General features: G+C 38.5%; 1 protein-coding gene across 3 annotated transcripts in view; it reads right to left on the reverse strand.

Moving 5' to 3' along the window:
• Positions 1–1031: 1031 nt before the first annotated feature.
• Positions 1032–22468, reverse strand: part of LOC124167593 — a 141616-nt gene continuing 120179 nt past the window's right edge. Inside the window, exons 5-11 of one of the 3 annotated variants that reach the window (XM_046545572.1) lie at positions 21514–21656; positions 19276–19577; positions 16014–16323; positions 14123–14288; positions 12547–12747; positions 1893–2040; positions 1032–1772 (exon numbers count right to left, since the gene is read on the reverse strand). In XM_046545572.1, coding sequence (XP_046401528.1) covers positions 1913–2040; positions 12547–12747; positions 14123–14288; positions 16014–16323; positions 19276–19577; positions 21514–21656 — 1250 coding nt within the window. In that variant the 3' untranslated portion in view covers positions 1032–1772; positions 1893–1912. Of the gene's footprint in view, positions 2041–12546; positions 12748–14122; positions 14289–16013; positions 16324–19275; positions 19578–21513; positions 21657–22468 lie in introns of all 3 variants that reach the window. The other 2 variants (XM_046545573.1, XM_046545571.1) reach the window with 2 other exon arrangements.

The following is a 22468-nucleotide window of genomic DNA, read 5'->3' on the forward strand; positions in this document are numbered from 1 at the left end:
TCATTAGCCCGGATAATCGGGAGTGTACTGTATATGTTTGAACGCCATGCAGAGCGACAGTTGAAATTGGACTGTGGGGCTTGACTCTTGCAATATTAAAGCGAAGGTGTGATTTTAAGTTTATGAAACGTACAGCTTTCATGCCTTTTATCTTGAAAATCAAGGTTTGGAATCACTGCAAAAGTTTCAAGCTCTTATCAGACTCAAGCTCAGACGTTTATATGCGACACGTAGAAATCATTTGCCTTGTTAGTAATGTGCATGAGGAGAGATACAGATTACTGCCATCGCTCTGTTTAAGTTGAAATGTAAGGTAAGCACACTTATAAACTCATAGGTAATGCTAGGTAATTGAGGTTAACTTGTGAGTGTCCAATTATGTGAAGAAGCGTTATATTTTTAATAGTTATGCCGTTTTTCTCTTCCGAAATTATCTTCTATCTTACCAGTGATATTGCTTTCTAATTGGCTGGGGAATTGGTGAGAGCCCTGCATTGTGAGCTAATATACCCAGCCAGCACAGATTTAGCCTTATCCCTAAACACGAGGATACCGTAGTGAAACCTATCTGGATGCAAAGATAAAGCGTGAACAATCCTGTATTTGGGGATAAATGGGAGATGAATTTTCACATTTTAAAGATACACCTATCCTTGTGCCGTAATGACTGGCAGATGGACTACGACTTGCTGATGATGGAGATGCTCTTGTACGCAAACAAATTTAACGTGAAATTGATGTTGACATAGGCAGTCGCTATTACCTCGCATTCGGTCCACAATCAAAGCCCTCGCGATGATTCCTTCCGTTATGTATTCCTCACAGAGTATCCACGTAATTTGGGATGTATTGCTTTAAATGCCATGCATGTTAATACACCAGTGCGTGCTAGCAAAGCCCCTATCAAAATCAGGGACACAGCAATTATGATAATGGGGAAATATTATTTTCAACTATGGGTAATACTGAAGGGCTAAAACCATGACATGCCACTGGGTAAAAATTTTGGGATATAATTGAGAACACACCAATTATTTTATAAACATTATTTAATAATGCCTTTCGGCCTTTAAAAATGTAAGAAGATTACAACAAATTTTACAGTAAACAATTGTTTTAGGCCAGAAGTGAAGGATCACATATGTAAGTTAACAAAAATCTTTAACATGTATCATTCAGTCCCTTTTGTTATATGACATTCTTTTCGGCACATTATAATCAATTATCATTGTGTAGATTTCGTGTATCAAGAATAGAGTAAAAACATAAACTAGGGCTCACTTCTAGGAAGTGTATAGCACTATTTAAAAGTTTGCGAAAAGCATTTCAGTCTTTTAATTTGTTTATACCCTGGTTAATTATAATCAGACTTGATTTCCTGATGATGGAGAAGGTAAAAATTCTTCTCTCATCATCAAGAGACCCTGAATCCCACAACAATTATTTGAATGTCAGTAAAGCTGCCACAATTAGCTCATTAACAATAACAACAATCATAAACATATTTTCTTCATTTTTAACTTAAAAATATGGGCACACATTCAAACCTGATATGAAGAGTTTACCATAGATACTTGGATATCCTTTGTGCATTATGTACAAGTTTTTGCCGAAGGCTTATCAAATTTCATGCTCCATTCTAGTCAGTACAAGTGACAGTAATTTCTTGGAGCTGTATTTGATTCCTTTTCATTCTCTTAGAGCCAGTTCTTGCTTCAGGGAGTATTCACAAAATAATCTTGGGGAAAATGCAAAGAGGCACATGAGCCTGCCTGAAAAATGGCAGTTAAGTAACAATATTCAGCACTGTGAGAGCAGTCTTCACAAAAGTTTTCCTTTGCCACTCTTTTTCATTAAAAAAATGCAATGTTCTTTAAATGCAAGCAGCTCACTTTTACGAGTCTCCTCATGGTTACGATCTTGCCTTAACACAGCGCTGAAGAGCAGGAATGAAAAACAGCACCAGACCACTGATTGCTATGGTGACACCAGCTACGTAAAATCCTGGGGCATAGGAACCAAGACCATCGTACAGCCATCCTGTTGGGAGAGAAAGAGGACGGTTAAGCTGATGTATATTATTGGGATTGATGCTTAGATTTATTTCGTTGATGACAGGCATATAGCCTGAAATTTGCTTCAGAGAACTCAGTTTATATATTTACAGGGAAGTCAATAGCATACAAATTTTTTGCATATGGGCTATAACAAGATTTTAGAGTTCTTGGTCAAAGGACATGTGCCCCAGGGCTGGATGTCTCCTCTAGGAATGCATTGTGTGCAGTTGCCACAGTGGAAAAAAATTGAGGGGTCCACCCCTGGCTACATGTCCATCTAATGAAAATGAGTAGATTGCAAGAAGTTTCTTTATAGAGATCAAGATGTTTTGTGAATTTGAAGAGATTTCCAGAGCCTGAGGCCTGTCTCCAAGGGTCCCGATTAAATGTTCAGGGCAACCAAACTCTACACTTATGATTTCTCTGATACTATGAAGAGATTTTTATGTGGAGTTTTTGCAACAGTTGATTCGTAGAGGACTTGAAGTAAGGTATTGAATACCTCTGTAGAGTTTTCTGTGACATTGGCGGAGCTTTTATTTTGTGCCTTTTTTAAAAGAGTTGGTTAGGATTTTTAAATAGTTTTAAGAGATTTTCTACAGGATTTGTGGAGGTTTTACAACAGTTGATTTCAACCAGTGTCCATGATACTACCAAAGAAATTCCTTTTGGAAATTTCAGAGGTTTCCACTGTAAACTTTTAAATGGGGTTTTCCATTGTTGCACAATGCCTTAATCAGCACCTTCATTTACCACTCACCTGCAGGAAACATATTTGGGAAACATATTGACTGAGGGAAATATGTTCAAATTCTTTCTTTAATGAATGGCAAGATTGGCAGCCCTCTCTTCTTAGCCTATCTAGTCTTTGGTTGTTAGCAGTGCCATAGGGTGGTTTCCTGTTATTTTTTTATTGCCTAAATCGAAAGATTATTACTCCTGGAGTACATATCCACACTTTTAGATTTTTAAATGGCGATATCTATTTTTTGCTATTAAATGAAGAGTGAAAAATTTCAAGCACACGAAAACGCGATGGCTAAGTAGGAATGATGGGAAAAGTCCGTGTGATGTATTTCTGGTTCCAGCGGTCGGCGTGTGAGGTGACTTTGGAGCGAGGCTTGAGCACTGATACGATGCAGGCTGCTAGCAGGTAGTGCTTGGCTTGAATAAGGATTATTATTCCCCTGTCAAACGAAGGAAACTTTCCGATCTTAGGTAATTTTAATGTGTGATTATTAACAGATGTTTCCCTGAGCTCTGTGCCACATGCATGCATTAGTAATCTCAGACAATGTGAAACTCCTATCTACTCGTATAGAATCTAGGTCCCTGTGACGTCACGTGGATTGGAATCGCATGGGCACCAATCTGGGCCTTTTTCAAATGAGGATAAAATTGACCATTGCCATTCGTCTAAACCGGTATTTCTAAAACCAAATAATTTGTATATTATGAATACACTAATAATAATAATAATAATAATAATAATAATAATAAATTCGTTTATTTCGTGGGCCTGTGGCCCATGAGAAAACCATTGCACAACTTTCACATGTTAAGCATGATATTACATTCCCAAAAGAAAATAAAAAAAAAAAAATAAAAATAAAAAGAAAAACATAAGATACACTTGTTGCGGACAGCCGCCAACTTACAAACAATTAGGCAAAAACAATACCAACGAAAGGAGAAACAGTTTCCAAAATGGAGATACTTTAGTTTCCCCTCCTTGGTGACATCATATTCATAAGGAAAAACAAAAAATGATAAGAAATACAAAACATTTAATCGTTGTAAACCGCCGACAGCACACAGACAATACGGCAAAACAACAGCAACACAAGGGAAAACATCATACTGCGGAGTAACTGACCAACCATCGCAAGAAATCAAGGCGATAATTTAATATAACAATAGTGTCAGACAAACAGTATTTAAAAAAAAACAAAAAAAGTAAATAACAACTTAGTATGACACTCAAATTTAACATAATTTTACACTCAATTTTCTGCAACCATATGTTAGAGCCATTCGATTTCACACCGTTCTAATTTTACTTCAATCAGTTTTAGACAGACAGCATTTTAGGGTTATTTATTAAGATATCGTACACCTGGGTTTTGAAGGCATGTATGGATTTAGTATTTCTAATTTTGGATGGTAGGGAGTTCCATACTCTAGAGGCGATTATTGTGAAGGATTTAGTTACGTGAAGTGTGCTATGTTGAGGGATGTGAAGATCTACGGAGTGATTCCTAGTGGATACTGCATGTAGATCTTTTTTCCAGGTAAATCTAGCAGCTAGGTAAACGGGATTACGAGTGGATAAAATTTTATAGGCAAGCAGGATCACATGGTATAAACGACGCTGTTTTAGTTTCAGCCAACGTAATCGAACGTAAGTATCAGATATCCTATCCCATTTTTTTAGGTCATAAATGTAGCGCATTGAAGAGTTCATTGTTATTTGCAATTTGTTGTTACTTTCTTCGCAGAGATTAGTAAACAGAGAGGAGCAGTAGTCAAGGTGAGGAAAAATTAGTGACTGAACCAAGGTGGTTCGAATTTTGGGCGGAACTATGTTCTTGGTTCTATACAATTGATGTAGTATGCTCAGACATTTCTGTTTTGTGACATGGACTTGTTTTTTCCACTTGAGTTCCTTATCAAATATTATACCAAGGTTTTTAACCGTTTCTTCGTACGGTATTACACGATTTTCTAATTGAATTTTTCCAAGAGCGGATTCATCAATTTGAGTAATAAGATGTCTAGGACCAAATATAATAGCTTTAGTTTTTTTTTCATTGAGTTGCAGTTGGTTTTTCCTCATCCAGGAAGCTATTCTTTGGATATCATTATTGATTAATGTTATGGTGGAAGATAGATCTGATACTGCCGTATGACAATAAATCTGGAAGTCATCCGCGTAGAGATGGTATTTACAATGCATTAGAACCTCAGGAAGGTCATTTATAAACAAGGAAAATAGCAGGGGGCTTAAGACTGAACCTTGGATTACCCCTCTGCGGTTATACGTCCAGTTGGATCTGGTGTTGTTTGTTCCGATGACTGATTGAGTACGGTTGCTTAGGTAAGACCGAAACCATTTTACAGTACTCGAAGAGAGATTGTACTTAATAAGCTTACAGAGTAGTATTTCGTGGTTTACCATGTCGAAGGCTTTAGATAGGTCAAATAGTACCAGTATTGTGACCTCGCGCCTGTCCATTGCTCCTCTGATATCCTCAGTGATATTTAACAAGGCAGTTAGAGTGCTGAATCCAGTTCGAAAGCCAGATTGGTAATTAATTAGTATATCATTTTCAATAATATATTTATTCAGTTGTTCGTAGACCACACGCTCACATATCTTGGCAAAAGTACATAGGATACCTATTGGTCTATAATCTGATGGATTAGAGGGTTCAGAGCACTTCGGGATTGGATGAATTAGAGAATGCTTCCAAATGCAGGGATATTGTGCGGTTTGGAGGGATGAATCAAAGATGTTTAAAAGAGCAGGAAGAATAGCCGGGAGGGCATTCTTTATTATTACAATATTTAGTTCATCGTAGCCTGTAGCATTAGTTGTGATAGCTGTACATGCTTTCATAACTGAGGAGATAGATACGTGAGAGAAATAGAACTGGTTTCTCTTAGGGCCATTCGGGGCGTTATTCTCTATGGGTGGAGTAACATAAGTAACGTTTTCGTGACGAATGTCTCCCGATGAGTAATAATTGTTGAGGATGTCTAAGTTTATATTTATAGGAGCTCTATTTTTTGATGATATCACACCGAGATTGCGAACAGTTTTCCACATTGTTCTTGAATCTGCACGTTTTCTTATGGCGTTTTCACAGTAGTCCCTTTTGGCTTTACGAACCATGTCCTTGACTCTATTTCGAATTTCTTTATATTCAGCAAAAATAGTTGGACTCTTGGAACGTCTGTATAAAGTCCTTAATTCATTCCTTTTCTTTATTTTAGCCTTTATGTCGAGAGTAAACCATGGTGTAGGAGGGTGGGTGACACGAACTGTCCTCAGAGGAACATATGCATTGAAAGCAGTTAGAAGTAGTGAGTTAAGCGCCTCAACTTTTTCGTCGATTGTTTCTAAGTTCCTCAATAATACACCAGTTAATGTTAGACAGTTCTTCAAAAAAATTTTCCTGATTAAATGATTTATAGTCTCTGAAGGTGACTAATTTTGGCTCAAATATAGGGGTTTTCATATTATAGTTAATGTATACCTGATCGTGACAAGAGAGAGGTGCGTCAGGTGATTGTCCGTAGGACGACACTTTTTTGAGATCGTCGACAAGAATTAGATCCAGGGTGGTACTTGTTGTTTTTGTGTGACAGGTGGGCGTCAGGGGGATAATACTAAGATTGCTGCTCTCGATAATATTCAAAAGGATGTCACTGCGTACATTTCTGGTCGACATGTCGATGTTAAAGTCTCCCATTATTACCACATTGTCATACATAGGGATCTTGCTGGCCAACATAATTTCAAAGTCAGACAAGTTATTGGACTTTGGTGGATTATAAACCACTCCAATCAGCATTTTACTGTGGTTGTTGATTATTTCAACAAGGATATATTCTAGCATAACCTCACAGGAGTTGGTAGAGCGACCAACCCGTTTTGATTTCAATGATGAATGTATATACAGTCCAACTCCTCCCCCACGTTTCGTTTCTCTATCATTCCTGTATAACGTAAAGTCAGGAAGTGAAACCACATTTGATGTAACCGAAGGTTTTAGCCACGTCTCACTCACTCCGATTACATGAACAACATTAGTATGATAGTACAGTTTAAATTCTTCAAAATGAGCGAGCAGTGACTGCGCGTTAACGTGCGACAATTTTAATAAACCTGAGGAAGTTGTTTTTGCTACCTGAGGGTGTGAATTTTTAGGTAATATAACAGGGGAATTGCGATCAAACACAAGTCTCCTGTGCTCACGACTGATCATGTGGATTTCACTTGCAGGAGGATCCGTGAGAGGGAATAATCTGTTCTCTATAAAAAACGATCAAGGTCTTTTTGTGTGGATATGACTACTACGGGAGCTCCCTCCGACTGTCTAACCAGGATATTTCCATTTCTCACCCACACAAATTTCACTTTTCCCTTCTTTTTGAGGTCTCTAGCTATGGCGAAGAGTTTTCTATTGAATGGGGTGAGGGCCTCGTCGATATAGATTGTTTGTTGGGGAAGAGGAAGATTAGACGCTAGGCCAATATCATCAACATTAAGTTCTTTCCGAACCCGACGTTTGGTTATCAGTTCGTCCCTTTTATTCAGTCTGAGAAACCGAACAATGATTGGAGGTGGACGAGAGTTAATTGAGCTAGCTTGTCTTGGCCTTGGCCGAAACACGCCATCTATATCCTCAGCTGACATATTCACATTAAGGGCAGTACTTATTTTTAGGACAATACTTTGGAGGTCTTCGTCAGTGGTCAGCGGCACCCCTCTTATCTCTACCGAATTTTTGAGTCTCTCTTGTTCGTTTCTGTTCAACTTAACCTCAAGGTCAAACACTTTTTCTTGAAGTTCGTTTACTAAACCAGTGACATTTGATAATTCTTTCTCGATGGCATGTAGCTTCACTGTAAGACCACTTAGCATGTCACTGTTTTCACTTACTTTATGAGAGAGTGCAGTTTGGTCTGCAATCAGAGTATCCAGCTTCTCATTGATCACTGCGAACAGGGATCGGAGCTCCGGAGCTGACATCTCTGGTGTGTTAGGTGTTACAGGCTCTACTAATGGTGGTTAAGGAATCGCAATCAATGCATTTCGTTTTCTTTGATGAAGGAAACTACTCTATTCTAATTGGCCCATCCTCCATGGCTTTTCCTCCCAAGGTGGATTGAGCACTCCTTTGTATGAGTTGGATGTTTACCTGGTTTCCATATTCCCTGTTGAAGGTTTTTTTTTATGGATTCCATAATCCCTATTGCTCCCCAAATGATGCTTAATATGGGTAAATATATACCTATTCCCTTGGTATTTAGAATCAAGTTAAACAGAATATTATGATTTAACTTACATAAAATTTGTTTTTTTAAATTTTGGCCGATGAAATAATCCACCAAATTATCTGATATGCCTCTACTCTATATGTTAGCGGGTAGTCCCTTTAGAAAAGGATTCAGATGAGATTTAAAGGGTTCTATACCAAAGATATGCCCTATATATTCTAAAGCCATAGTTCATAAATTCATTCCAGGAATTCATCTGATGGGTGGGAAAGATAAGTTCTAGTTAAAATAAAGCTTTCCGATTCAGAAATTTTTTTTGTGAGTTTAGAATAAAAAAAACTCAAATGTTGCAGCCAACTTTTTTTTGTCTTTAACTATTGTTACAGCCCGACTTCATTTTTCTTTTGGTCGATTCCATTTCCGGTCTATGCATCCTCTTCATCCGTCTTATTCACCTTTTTTGCGTGAGTCTCTGGAACTTTCCTTTATGCCTGCACGGTGCTGATGGTGGGGAATGCATTTTTGATAGACTGGTTTTTGTCATAGTATATAGTCAGTCTATCAAAGTACAGAGATAGTGTGCGCTTTTACGAAAGGAAAGCCACGATGCTCATACTATGCTGATTTTGCTGAGAGCTGCATTTTTGATTGCCGATGCATTTGCACATTTCAGAAAAGAGTTGCACACCAGTGGAAAGTTCTAGGACGTACGGAGGGGGGAGGGTGGTCAGATGATGCCGCGATGCATTAAAAACTGCACGCATCATTCACTTGAAGTCATTTTTGTCAAGAGTTGTAGTGAGCATAGCAGGCACCTGAAGGTCCGTCCATCCGCTCAATGATTGACCTGGAGAAGCCGAGGGAGGAGATCACGCTCGAGCAAGAATCAACAGAATCAAATGCACTCCTTGCGGCAAACTCCGTACCTTTCATTTCTCACCGATAATGTCTCTCCGAGAGGACCACCTTCACAGTCCGGAATCCCTCAGCATGAGTCAAGATCCCTAGTCTGAGTCGCCCCTGGTTGAGCTGTCCACCAGAGGACACCAGGGGCGCAGCTAGGAATTGAGGCTAGGGGGTTTTAGGCGCTACTATTACTCAAGGGTGTGGGGGTATTGCATACCTACCAGGGTAAGCAGAAGTTGTGGGGGCCCTCCTCTAGCAAAATTTGAAGAGTAATGGTTCAAAATGGCGAGTTTTATGGCTTTCTGAGGGATATTTGATAAATCCTATCACTATTCTATAGTAATATATAAGTAATACTGATCCAAATAAGTAAAAGGATTAAACTTAAAAATTTCTCTGAGCTCTGGGGGGTTTTTAACCCCCAAAACCACCCCTCGCTGCGCCACTGGAGGACACGACACTATTCTGCCCCTGCTGGCAGAAAAAAAGGATCTATCCTCCTCAGTAAATTTTTTCACTAAGGATGGAAGACTTGCAATATTGCCACTGCAGCTGAGGGTTTATGTTTACAAGAGGGCTATAATTTTAAATCCTCTTGAAAATGTGATCCAAGTCTGTTATTGGTTCAAGATTTTCATCAAGGCTGTAAAGCTAGATCTACTCTGGCAATTGTTTAGGGAAAGTTGTGAAAGAATTCCAGTTGACTGAAATGGTTTCAGAAGTGAGGTTGTTATTGGTTGCTGGTTTATTAGAGACATTATGCATTTTGCAAAATGTGGACTTGAGTTGCTAATAGCTTGTTTGGAAAACTTATTCTGAAATTTGCATTGAAGGAAGATATGCTTTTGTTATAACTTGTAGCATACATATTTGATAGTCAATAGACAATAGTAGTTTCCTTCATCAAAGAAAACGAAAGGCATTGATTGCGATTCGTTGCCCACCATTAGTGTATTCATAATACACAAATTATTTGGTTTTATAATTCCCAGTTTAGACGAATGGCAATGGTCAATTTTAACTGTATTTGAAAAAGGCCTGATTGACACCCATGTGATGCCACTTTACGTGACGTCTCAGGGACCTAGTTTCTATACGAGTAAATAGGAGTTTTACTTCGCCTGAGATTACCAATGCATGTATGAGGCACAGAGCTCAGGAATACATCTCTCAATAATCACCTATTAAAACTGCCTAAGGTCGGAAAGTTTCCTTCGTTTGATAAGGTATTAATAATCCTTATTTAAGCCAAGTGCTACCTGCTAGCAGGGTACTCTGCTACCTACTAGCAGCCAGCATCGCAGCGGCGCACAATATTCTCGTCCCAAGGTCACCTCACACAGCGGAAGCGAGAACCAGAATGACGTCACACAGGCTTTTCCCAGCATTCATACTTAGCTGTCGTGTTTTCGCGTGCTTGAAAATTTTCACTTTTCATTTAATCGTGAGAAATAGATATCGTCATTTAAAAATCTAAAAGCATGAAATGCATACTCCAGGAGTAATAATCTTTTAATTTAGGCAATAAAAAAATAATAGAAAACAACCCTATTGGGAGATCCAGGTTCGAATTCTGGTATAATAAATTTTTCATGATGAATTTCACTCTTGGTGTGAACAGCAAATTTACTGCCATACACTTGATAAGATTTATTTCTAGACCCTACTCATGGCTCCACAAATGAACATTGTATTTCTCCAATTACGGGATTTCTCTGTCCGATTATTGCAGGTATGTATGCTTTGAGCAAATTTATGTATGCATCAAATACTTCATGAATGCATTTACTTAATCTCTCCGTATGTAAGCCCCCGTGTCAATTAGTTCATGGCATGCATCTTGTTAGTTCATTAGTTTTGCATAATTGTTCAATCTTATGATTTTGATGTGAAAATAATTCATTCAATAGTTGACTTGGGAAATAGCATTTTGCTCCAAATTAATCCTCTGTATGGAAATTAAACTCTTATATCACTAGATATTAAAAAAATAATGTGCTGCTGATATACATAGTAGATTACGTTTAATGGGTCCACCGGTTACTTGGGGCAGCTGCTTAATTGGGGCAGATCTTAAAGAACAGAACCCAATAGAGGAATATCCCAGAGTATTCTCTGCTTAATTGGGACAGCATGCCGCTTTATTGGGCCATGAGTTGGTGACACTGGCTCTATACTTGCGACGAAATTAAAATTTTTTGTTTCCAGAATACTATTTTTTTATATTTTCCTCCTTTGATTTAGTCTTATTTTGCACAAATGTTTCTATTCTTGCCCTATTTTGAAAGTTCTTGTTGTTATACTATCCTCAAGAGGGTAGGACTTTTCTTTAATAGAACTTAGTAAAAGACATTCATTCAGCGTCGTCCGAGGCTGTGAAAAATTTTGTTAAAAAAATGTTATAATTCTTAAAAATGATAATAAATTAACTGAACTTGCTGATTTATCAATTAAATTAATAGTTTAATAAACTTTTGTTGCATTATAAATATTCTTTAGTCTTCTTTCTACCATTTCAAAGTTTTTTTATGCCCATATACAAGAGAGTTCGCCTAATTGGGGCAGCCGCTTAGTTGGGGCAAAGCGCAAAAGTCCCGATATGTCCCAATTAACCGGAATATATTGTACATATATATGTGTTAGTCTTGTATTGACTCTTTCTTTGAACTATCCTGCTTTTACCCTTGCAAGACAGTGGAGCTCTCTCCTCAGCATGACTGCTGCACTGAGCCCCAACAGGCTCTTCCATCCCCTCTGTACGGAGCACTTTTGCTGGACATCTGTTTAGAAGGGTCCCACAGGTATATAATCACACATGCCAAGCCTTTTTAGACCCCTCTCAGCAGGGACTCTGCATCATCTTGCACTCCGAGGGTAGTTAGGCTCCCTCCTTTCTAGGTTTAAAACCCTACCAGTGGCACTGGTTTGCGGACAACTTATGATTTGTTTATAAGTATGTATTAGCTACATGAATTATTGTTGCTTGCGGTCAAACTTTAAATGAAGCTCTACCATCAATGTTAACGGATTTAATGCATCAATACTTTCCATGATGATGTTTATACCTAAATCGAGATACAATATATGGTAGAATGGAATGTAAAAATTCTAAACACTGCTCAAAAGACAAAGAATTCAATTCTTAGTTTATATTTTTTGAGGAAAGAACAAATATTTAGTTTTCAAAATGCCTTAATATGCAATCGTATGACTGCAGCCTACTCCTGCTGCTTTGGGTCCCGAAACTAACACTGAAAGTTGCTGCGACCATCATAAAAGGGGTAGAGCAAGGTGCCGGTTATATGTACGGCATTCATTCGTTTGCATAGGAAAATTACTGATAGATATTTCCGCATTTGTCTCCCTGGTCAATAAACATACTGGTGTTTATTTCCAGCGTAAATTGCGAAAGGGTTAATTAACACATCTTCTGTTCTAGTAGTTTTATACCTCTGATTCTCCATGTTATTAGCTAATGCATGTTTTCTTTCATTTATTAAATACTTCATCCCTCAAAGCTATAATGATGCAGTATGTATCATAAACCCCCATCGCCACCCATGCCAGTTTCACTTGCCTGCAATTGGTGGTCCCAGGAATGATGCTATTCCTTGGAAGAGGAGGAGAAGACCAAAAGCGTTGGTTAGCTTTGCTAGACCCAACAAGTCAACCAAGATGACAGACGTCAGCCCCACGTAAGCTCCGATTGTAAATCCAAACACACATGAGTAGAGGGCCAATGTAATGAAGTCATAGCAGAATGCACTGAAGAATGTTGCTGCAAGAAAGAGTACATTTGCATAAGATGTGACCTCATTTTGGATTGGAGTTGTACCACAAATGAACTATTTTTGGTTCTCATATTCTATTACTTTTATCCTGTTCAATAACAAAGGTATGCCCCACACATGTATTCTAAAGCTGAACTTGAGTCATAGTTAATTCCAGGAATTCAGTGAATGGAAGGGAAGATAAGTTCTGGTTAAAGTGAAAGCTCTCTAATTCAGACATTTTCTTGTAAGTTTAGAATCATAAAACTCAAATTTTGCTGCCCTCTTTCCTTGAGTTGGCAATGGCATTAGAGTTCTGGTTCAATGACTCATATGGTATGGTACATGGAGGAGGTGAGTGGCAGCTGAGGTTATTTTCCCTGCGTGAAGTAAGGAAGAAAGGATGTAGAGGAACGTGAAATCTGCATTAAAAATATTTGTCAAGGTTTATATCTCATCCAACAGGCAGAGAGCTTCACTTGAGGTACTCTCCGTAGAGCAACTTCTGAAAATAATTCTCTGCCTACTCCAGGATTTGAACCAGGGCCAAAGGGTTGTGCAGTTAAAGCCACCACATCAACCCTCTTAAAGCATTCAGAGAGAACCTCTCATTAAGGTACCTCTCACAAGAGTGTAAACAACAATGAACCGCATGAGGCTGCCCACACTGAGAAGGCTGAGGAGTAGCAGAGAAGCAGCATTCCACTTGACATGAGTTATTGATGTGGTCGACTTATCTACGAAAGGCTTAAGGACATCCACTTTTTGTCACCAATAGTTCTAGTTGTTGACTACCATTTAAAAAATAGAAAATACAAATCTCTTTATTTTTCTATCTCTATCATAATCAAAAGTAAATTGATTAACATATTCATCATTTTCAAGATTTTTGCAAAGTTATACTCTCAGCTTAATTAGGCTTTTATAGAATTACTGCAACGGAGATTACCCTTGATAATGGAGAACCTGACAAAGCTAAAAGCATAGAATGACAACACCATGAAATAATTACATTTTGATCATATTTAGGCCATAATTACCTTCTGTCTCTTAATTAATTATTGTATACAAATTTTAATGAGTTTGTACATCTTAAAGATTATGTGTGGTGCTGATTTCTATTACTTCTTTAGCATAAGAAAATGCTTCAGTTTGGAACTAAGCACTGGGAAATACTTTGAACTCACTATGCCTGAAATCCAATAAATTAAGGTGAGATTTGAGTTAATGTGAGAAATTAATAATCAAGTGCTGATTGATAATGGAGTAAAATTTCCAAATTTCAGTTTCTTGGTTGACTTAGCACAGTCATCAGTAGGGAGGACAGCTGTTTAACCTTAAAGAAGTCCGACGGACTAAGATTTTCGTTTGATGGGTCCTTACCAACGCCACATATTGTGAGGCAAATGTTGTAAACCCAGAGCCGATTAATCCAAGGTTTGTCAGAAACATAACCCAGTATAATTCTTCCAACAGTATTCGCGACACCAATAACTGCCAAAAGTGTAGAAGACTCTTCAGAAGGAATGCCCATCTTCTCAGCTGTTGCCTGAAGAAAAGCATGTGAAAATGTTATACAACTTTTTATCTGATAATTTAGTGCTTCATTCACCCTTATATTCTTAGTTAAGTAAGTTGCTAAACAATCATATATCCTCTTTTATACATTTCAAAATTGATGCGTGGTTAATGCTGTGATTAAAGGATTGAGTCATGAAGTGCTCTAGGTCAGAATTAGTCAAGTTGTTCTGAATATTGTTGTTGGGAGGTGGGGTTATGTCTTCAAGAGATTCTGAGGAGGTAAAAATTCTTCAGTGAGCCTTTTCTATTTTCAGTCAGTGTAATGTAGTTTTTTCTGGACTTTTTTGCAAAAGCATCAAGTAATAGAGTTCAGCGTCATAAATTTTTGGGTTATATTAAAAGTGTTTTGTAGAGATATTTTCATAATAAGAACAAGTTTAACAAAAATATGCATTTACTTCTTTCCATGAGCTACGCAACCAAGCTTAAGCTCAGCCAATGCTAATTGCTGTGAGATAAACCTATATTTTTGTAATCATAAATTTCATCATAAAACTTTACTTTTATACATATTACTTTTTCAATATAGTGCTGTTATATGAATTTCTTTTGAAGTGGTAAAATTTTTCCTTTGGCTTTTGAAATATTGAGATAAAATCTATACTCTCCAGGGACTTAATTTCTATAAGAATTGGTTGCAACCTCACACCTCCTTTCATTTAACTGGGCTCCTTCTTTGGTCTGGTATGGTTTACATTGCAATGACTGGGACAACTTTTATTTGTAAGAATTGAATGAGAAACTGCCTCAAACTGCAATCTTTCTCATGGCAGTTCTTGTATATTTCACCGCCGTTCATGCGGCAGGGTTAGAAATATTACAAATACCGCTTTGCACGGCTTTAGCACAGGTTTGAGGCTCTCAACCGGTTGTGGCTTCTTGGAAGTTCTTTCTCCCTCGCGTTGCCATCCTTGATGGACCCCGAGGGCCTAACACCTAGTACCATGAGCCTCGGTATAATTGCTATGGGAATTAAAGAACCTGGATAGCGTAGTGGTCTGTGCATTGGCCCGGAAAACCAAAGGTCCGTGGTTTGATTCCCGGTCCAGGGGAATTTTTTCTCATGACAATTCTTGTATATTTCACCGCCGTTCACACGGCAGGGTTAGAAATATTACAGATACATGTAATACATCCTGCATATTTTAAGCACTCAACTTAAATAAGAATGGGTGCAGGAAAGACACGAGATGGAAACTTGTCATTCTTTATGGTTTAATGAAATTCATGGAGGAAATAAAATTAACCGTAGCGCATACCAAGGAAGACTACCCACTGCATGCAGTGCTTTCAATTTATTCCTTTCCTCTATGCCTTTTTGGCATCCTACTGTCACCTAAGAAAAGTTACTGACCCCCAGATGTGTACTGTACCCATTGCCTTCTGTTGGATCTTTCATACTCACCTCCTGAGGGCAATAAACCTGCCAATAAACCCAAGTGCGGACTTCCTCAACCTTTGTACCAAATTTGTTATTTGATTGGCAGGATAAGCACAAGACAGACGTGTTCCTTACAATGATGCATCGTTAAAAATAGCTTGACATATTTTTTTTTCTTTTTTTCTCATATCGACTTATTGAGCATTGCCCTTTGGTAAGATATTTGAAAATTCACTTAGGTTGGAATTGTAAGAGAGTTGTCCAAATTGCCCCTCATGCACCCATGAAAGTTCAGGCTTCAAAGGTACTCACCACGATATATACATATGGAACGTTGAATCCTATGCTGGTGCAGAAGTTAGAGAAGGCAAAGAGGAGGAAGATGGGATCCTTTAGGAGGGAGAAGTCCATCATGGACTCGATGACTTCCTTGGATTGTGGGGAGGAGACGAGGCCACAGCAGATGGCTCCACCGTCGTCATCAACCTCGGCAATAGTCTGGGCAACTGCATTCTTCCCTGCTCCTTGCTTCCTCTGCTTGAGGTAGTCCATGCTCTCTTCATCATATGGAATGGTACCAGCACAAGATTCACTCACCCTGTGGACCCTCTGAGTAGACCTGCTGTGCCAATGAAATGGACCATACTTGGAACTTGATAAATGGTACTTGAACACGACAAAAATATGAAATACCTTTCAAAACTTTGGCTCACATTGGTGATAAGATGTTAGATGAATGTGAGTGGTTGTACCTTTTCGGAAAAAAATAGAAGGGAATGATTTGATATGTTTGATGAAAGGTCCATCAAGAAGTGCTACTTCATTTTGGAACCTATTCATAGAGGTCCGTGAAAGTGGTTTTATTTTTTTTGCTAAAATTCATTTTAGAACCATGAGATTTCGGTGTTATAGAAAATCTTGGCGGTGTTATCATAATGCTTCAATTTTTCCACGTTTATAGCCATTTTATTATTTTATGGTACACGTTTCATGAATACTTATACTTTCATTAAGCATTTTACAAAACATTTAATACAATTTCGATTGTAAAAAATTTCTAATAAAATTAAATGAAGGAAATGGTTCAAGTTATATTGGTTCAAGGTATATGAATGATTAAAGTAAGTAGTCTTGGCGAATACGATCGGCAAACGGCAAATCCTCACTACCTCATGTGTGTATACTTCAAGAGCCATTCCAGAATTTTTGGATTGTCAAGTTTCTCTACACTAAATAAAGCCTTTAAAAATGCTTCAGTAGTAGCAACAACAAGCTCCTCCTTCGCTTTCTTTGACTGAGTGACTGTATATTCAAATGATAGCTGTCGTTTTGCGGGTCCCCTATCTTTCACACGTTTATGTGTATCGCTACTGATGTGCTTTAACAACATGTCACATCTTTCAAATTCAAATCTTTTATCACAAACTTTGCTCAGTAATACTCTGTCTTCCACATGAAATCCTTCTGAGCTGAATTCACTTGCCCTGGTATGAGCTGTATCACTAGCTTTTGGCATTTTAAAATTCCTTTCCTTCGTTCGATATTTAAAGCTGGAACCACGATAAAGAAAACAGTCCAAGTGCAAAACACAACAACTCACGATAGTGTTTTCAAACTGAGTGCTGGGTAGCTACGGTATAACCATAGTACTATATAACTTACAAATTGGCCGAAATGTTTCATGTCATGGATTCCCTTTTGATACATGATACACCTTACCTAGGTGTTAAGAGAAGATAGGACAGCAGCTAGATACAACAAAATCGCTTAGTTTTTATTACAGCTGTTGCCAATCGGTCAGGAAAAGCAGTGAAAGAAGCACACATAACTAAAAATAATCGGATTCAAAGAAACTTGAAAAATTATTTTCCATTTATTAATCCTGAAGCATCGAGAATGAGACGCTTTCTCACTTGAAAAATTAATTATTAGATTTGGCCAGTGTCGAATTTTTTTTTTTTATTGAAGCTAGCAATGAGTGGAGAGCCGAATATCCGACGGTCCGTCCGCTAATAAGGAGAACCCCCTCTCCTCCTGTCCTTTCTGTTCCTTCCTTCCCTTCCCCCAACTGCTACCGCTTCGTTTCTTTCAAATAACCATACGTGTCTATGGATGTCTTTAAACGAATCGAATCGCGCAGTTGACGGTACGGCGCCGTTGATGGCCGCCGTGTTCACCTCGGCCCTCATTTCATTCCAGCGCGGCGGTGCGCCGTCTACGGCGTGAAATACAGGCAGTGCTACATTGAGACCGCTATTTGTCGAAACGACTTTTCGCCGGCCACCGTTCACGTCACGACGCAGTGAAATTCAGGTCACTTTCAGACGAGATGACTCTCTGCCACGCTGTGGGCCATGCCGTGAACGGCGGCCCGTTCCCAGCGAGCGGTCGTGTTTAAGTCAATAGAATTGTTACATTTGACCCACACTCAAGGTTTTCCTGCAACAAGTTATCCAATAACGCATTAGACGCAGTACTGCTCGGCATTGAGCCGGGCGCGTGAGCTTGTATTTCCGCTCTTCCGCGGCCACGTTAAATTTCTTTCTGCACTCTTTAATGCATAATATCTAATTCTTCAGGTGAGAAAGCGCCTCATTCTAAATATTTCAGGATTGATACATGGGAATCGAAGAGAGAGGCTGTAAAAACATTTAACGGCAAATTCTGGCGGAGAGATCACTACAGTGCGCGATATTACGCGGATGCGTTATGCGCGAAACTAAACAAGTCAATTGAACTTGGAATCGTTATAAGATAGAGCAAATGAATGCCGGCAGCGTTGAACAATGACGGCTTAGGCTTTAATAGATTATGACTCATGTGATGACTAGATGTGATTTTTTTGCAAATTCACCAAAAACGCAAAAAACGCGACATTTCGTTTTTATTTGCCGATTTCGCGTTATTTCGCGGTGTCGCGTCTGGCGAATTTCACGGACCTCTACCAATTCAGAATTCTTAGTATCTTTGGACAGCATTAAGTGTAAGAGTGATGTACTGTACTATAAACCACCTGGCATGTCTTTTGTGAGATCCTCAGGTACTGTGCAACCCTTGCACAATCCTGTCGGGGGTCGTAAATACCCCAAACCCAACCCAAAAAATCTAGTGGGCTCCTATAATCTAGGATCCTAAAAATCTGGGCAATCTGTTTTGATGAAACAAACTGGAGATTTATTTCTACCCATTTTAAATTTTATCTGTTGGAAATCCTTGAGATGACAATTTTTTGTCCTGTTTAGAAGAAAGCAAGGTACAGTTTTAAAACTCAGAAAAAAGAGGCTTCCCTACATTTTCAAGAATTTCTCCGTGTATGTGTTGATATGATAGACTATGTAGGTTAAGGTCGGACTTTTTCATGTAATAATGCAACTGTAATGACGACAGTAACACCTAAAATTGTTGCAATTCTATACATTATTTTTATTATTGAAAGACTTACCAGAAATGTAAAATTCTTAATTTCATTACAGCTGATCAAGTAGTTACTGAGACACAACTCTTAGTACTCTGGTCGCTCAACTGCTAAGGCATATAGTGAGTAAGTTCGAAACGGTCGAAGGACTCAAGTTACCTGTTTTGTGCGATGTTGACGAGGCTCCCGGTGTAGAATATGTCCTCCCTGGACATGAGCACCCCTTTGCTCGTTGCAGCAATAGTGGTGCTTCCCTCCTTGGCCCCCCCTGTGCTCCCCACGCCTTCCTTGTACAGCGCAGGTTGGCTCAGTGCCATCCTCGCCACTTCGTGCGACACGCTATTCTGTATGCGACGGGCCACTGCAGCTCGGTGTGGGTGTGCGTTCTGACCAGGGATGTTGCCACTGAAGCTCATGGGCCTCTGAGCACGAGTGCCGTTCATTCGCTCATTGCCTGAATCCTACGGAGGAGGAGGAGGAGGGATAATGTTAGACGTATTGCATGTGTGTAAAAACTATCTTTTGAATGACTTCTACTAACTCACGTTGTACACTTTCACTCCTTTTTAAACATCTGTGAGACTTTTCTCACTCATCTGATGCAATCCAAAAATGGGGTCATTTACTTGGATTCAAAACTACAATAGAGTGGTTTCCCATTATTTTTTTATTGCCTAAATCGAAAGATTATTACTCCTGGAGTACGTATTTCACACTTTTAGATTTTTAAATGATGATATCTATATTTTGCGATTAAATGAAAAGTGAAAATTTTCAAGCGCACGAAAACGCGACGGCTGGGAAAATCCCGTGCGACGCCAATCTGATTCCTGCTGTCGCAAAGTGAGGTGACCTTGGGGCGAGGCTTTGAGCGCTGATACGATGTAGGCTGCTAGCAGGTAGCCGAGTACTCTGCTATCAGCTAGCACTTGGCTTAAATAAGGATTATTCAATCCTTATTCAACCCTATCAAACGAAGGAAACTTTCCGAACTTAGGTAATTTTAATAGGTGATTATTAAGACATGTTTCCCTGAGCTCTAAATGCTGACGTGCAAGGCCAAAGTGTCTGATAAGAGAACTGCTCAGCATAAGCACATGACATCATCAACTCATTTTTGAAAGGTTCATGGCTGTCCATTTTCCGCAGCAAATACCGTGAGAAGTTTGCGATGGAGCGAAACATTGAAATATATATGGGTCTCTTTCTTGTTCAAACTCTATTAAAGTTGGCAATAAAAGTGAATGGTGATCAAACTGATTGTCTTGTAATTAGTAAGAAGAGAGTCGGGGATGAAGTGGAGCTGTGGTGGTCCCTATATTCTCGTATAGATTGACTTCAGTTGTACACAGTGCTCCATATATATCCATGAAGGTTTTTGGGTGCTGCAGCACCTTTCCTCACCTATAAAGGTGGCATTATCTGGAGAATGAGTATAGCCAAAATCAGTGGCGTAGTCAGGGGGGGAGTCCAGAGGGAATTAAGAATTTACAAAATGTTTATTTGACAAATAAAGTTTTTTCGATTATGAAAAGTGTTAAAATTAGTTTAAAACCCATTACTTAGTGCCCGGTTTTTCAAAAATTTTCCCCCCTGGTTTTGAACCCCCTCCGAACAAAATTCCTGGCTAAGCCACTGGCCAGAATGAAAATTTCCCCTCTCTCCTCCCTTGCTTCCTCTGCTCTTTGTGTGTTTTTCCTTTGGGTCGGCGTTTCCCACCATGTTCACTTACGTCTTCAGCATCTCTACCTCATGGGCCAATGGGACTAAAACCTCAGTTTCACTGAAGACCATGAAATAACTTCTTCTTCACAGTGCTCAGTATACTTATGTCAGACATATCTGTTAAATTTATTTGACAATTCCTTCTCTCTCTGAGGCTGCTCGAAATTGTGAGGGAATTAAATCCCATAGGGAAGCAAAATAACCCAGATTTAGCCCTCGCATGTTCATGAATGGAATTCCATAAAGTGGAAATGTTTTCTCTGAGGGAAGAGAGAACATTTGTCATAGAAACTAGAAATCATGGCCAGCTTGATTGTTAACGCTAGATTTTAGCTTTCATAAATAGCATGAATACCTAATACGTAGATTGTTTTGAAGCAAATATATTCATTGTTTTTTTTATTTAATTTTTTTGAATATCAATTCAATGAATTTTATCAGCCAGGCATTGCTTGGAACTGAAGTGTGAGTTGTTTAACTACACATTTAACTATGAAATATTTAACAAAGGAATGTACATGTGTATTTTTCCACTTACAAAGAATTGAGGTATCATTATTTGCTCTTGCTGACAGAATATTCAGGATGTTACGTTGCGGAGAACTTGAGGTTTTTTTGATCTTCATCTATGAAGGAAGATTTTAAATGCATCATTTATGATTATGTACTCACCATCATTACATCTCCATCATTGCCATTGCATTTTGTACTGTCTGCTGCGAATGTGTTACACCTGACTACACCCTCCACATCTGAATCATTCGTTATAGCTTTCCCATCTTGATCCAATGGCATCAGCTCTGACATCTTGACTCCTGTAATGTATGAAGATTTTGTAGAGAAATAGTAATTTCATCGTTTAATTTCCTAGGGTAGGATTACTTATATAATTTAGTGGAGCTCCTTGCTATAAAGTATGGAAGAAGTAACTCCGCAATACAAGGGCATGCGGAGGAACACATGAGGCAATGGCCCTTGAAAATGTGGAAAAAATATGTGTTTAAGTCTGTCATTGTTTTAAATAATTGTGCATGACAGTATTACTGTTGCATTCAGTGATAGGTAATTTATCACGTACATATATTATTGTATGCATAAACTGAAAAATATTGATGTTCTTATTTGAAATGCAAGCACCGAATTCACAATGATCTATGTCTACCCTATTATTATCAATCCATCATCTGAAGCAGGCCTGGAATTAGAGTGGGGAGTTTCAATTTAAATGATTTAACAATTATAATATATTTATAAACTATCAAACAATAATATTAATAAAACTTCTGAATAGCAAACACAGGGTGTTATTTCAACTACCAAATCTGAAAAAAATTGCTAATGGATGTATTATATTTTAGTGGGGGGGCGGAAAACTCACCTTTGCCCCCCCCTGACAAAACTCCTATTCCCAGGCCCTATCTTAAGTTATTGCTCAGTAAAATTAGTATGAGTGTATGTGATATATATGTATATGTATAGAGAGGCATATCCGATGGGAAGAAATCAAGTCTAATAAAGTTTGAGGAATATAATAGGGTAGTTTCCTTCATCAAAGAAACCGAAAGGCATTGATTGCGATTTGTTACCCACCATTACTGTATTCATAATATACAAATTATTTCATTTT

This window comes from Ischnura elegans, chromosome 11, assembly GCF_921293095.1.
Source record: "Ischnura elegans chromosome 11, ioIscEleg1.1, whole genome shotgun sequence".
NCBI classification, from domain to species: domain Eukaryota; kingdom Metazoa; phylum Arthropoda; class Insecta; order Odonata; family Coenagrionidae; genus Ischnura; species Ischnura elegans.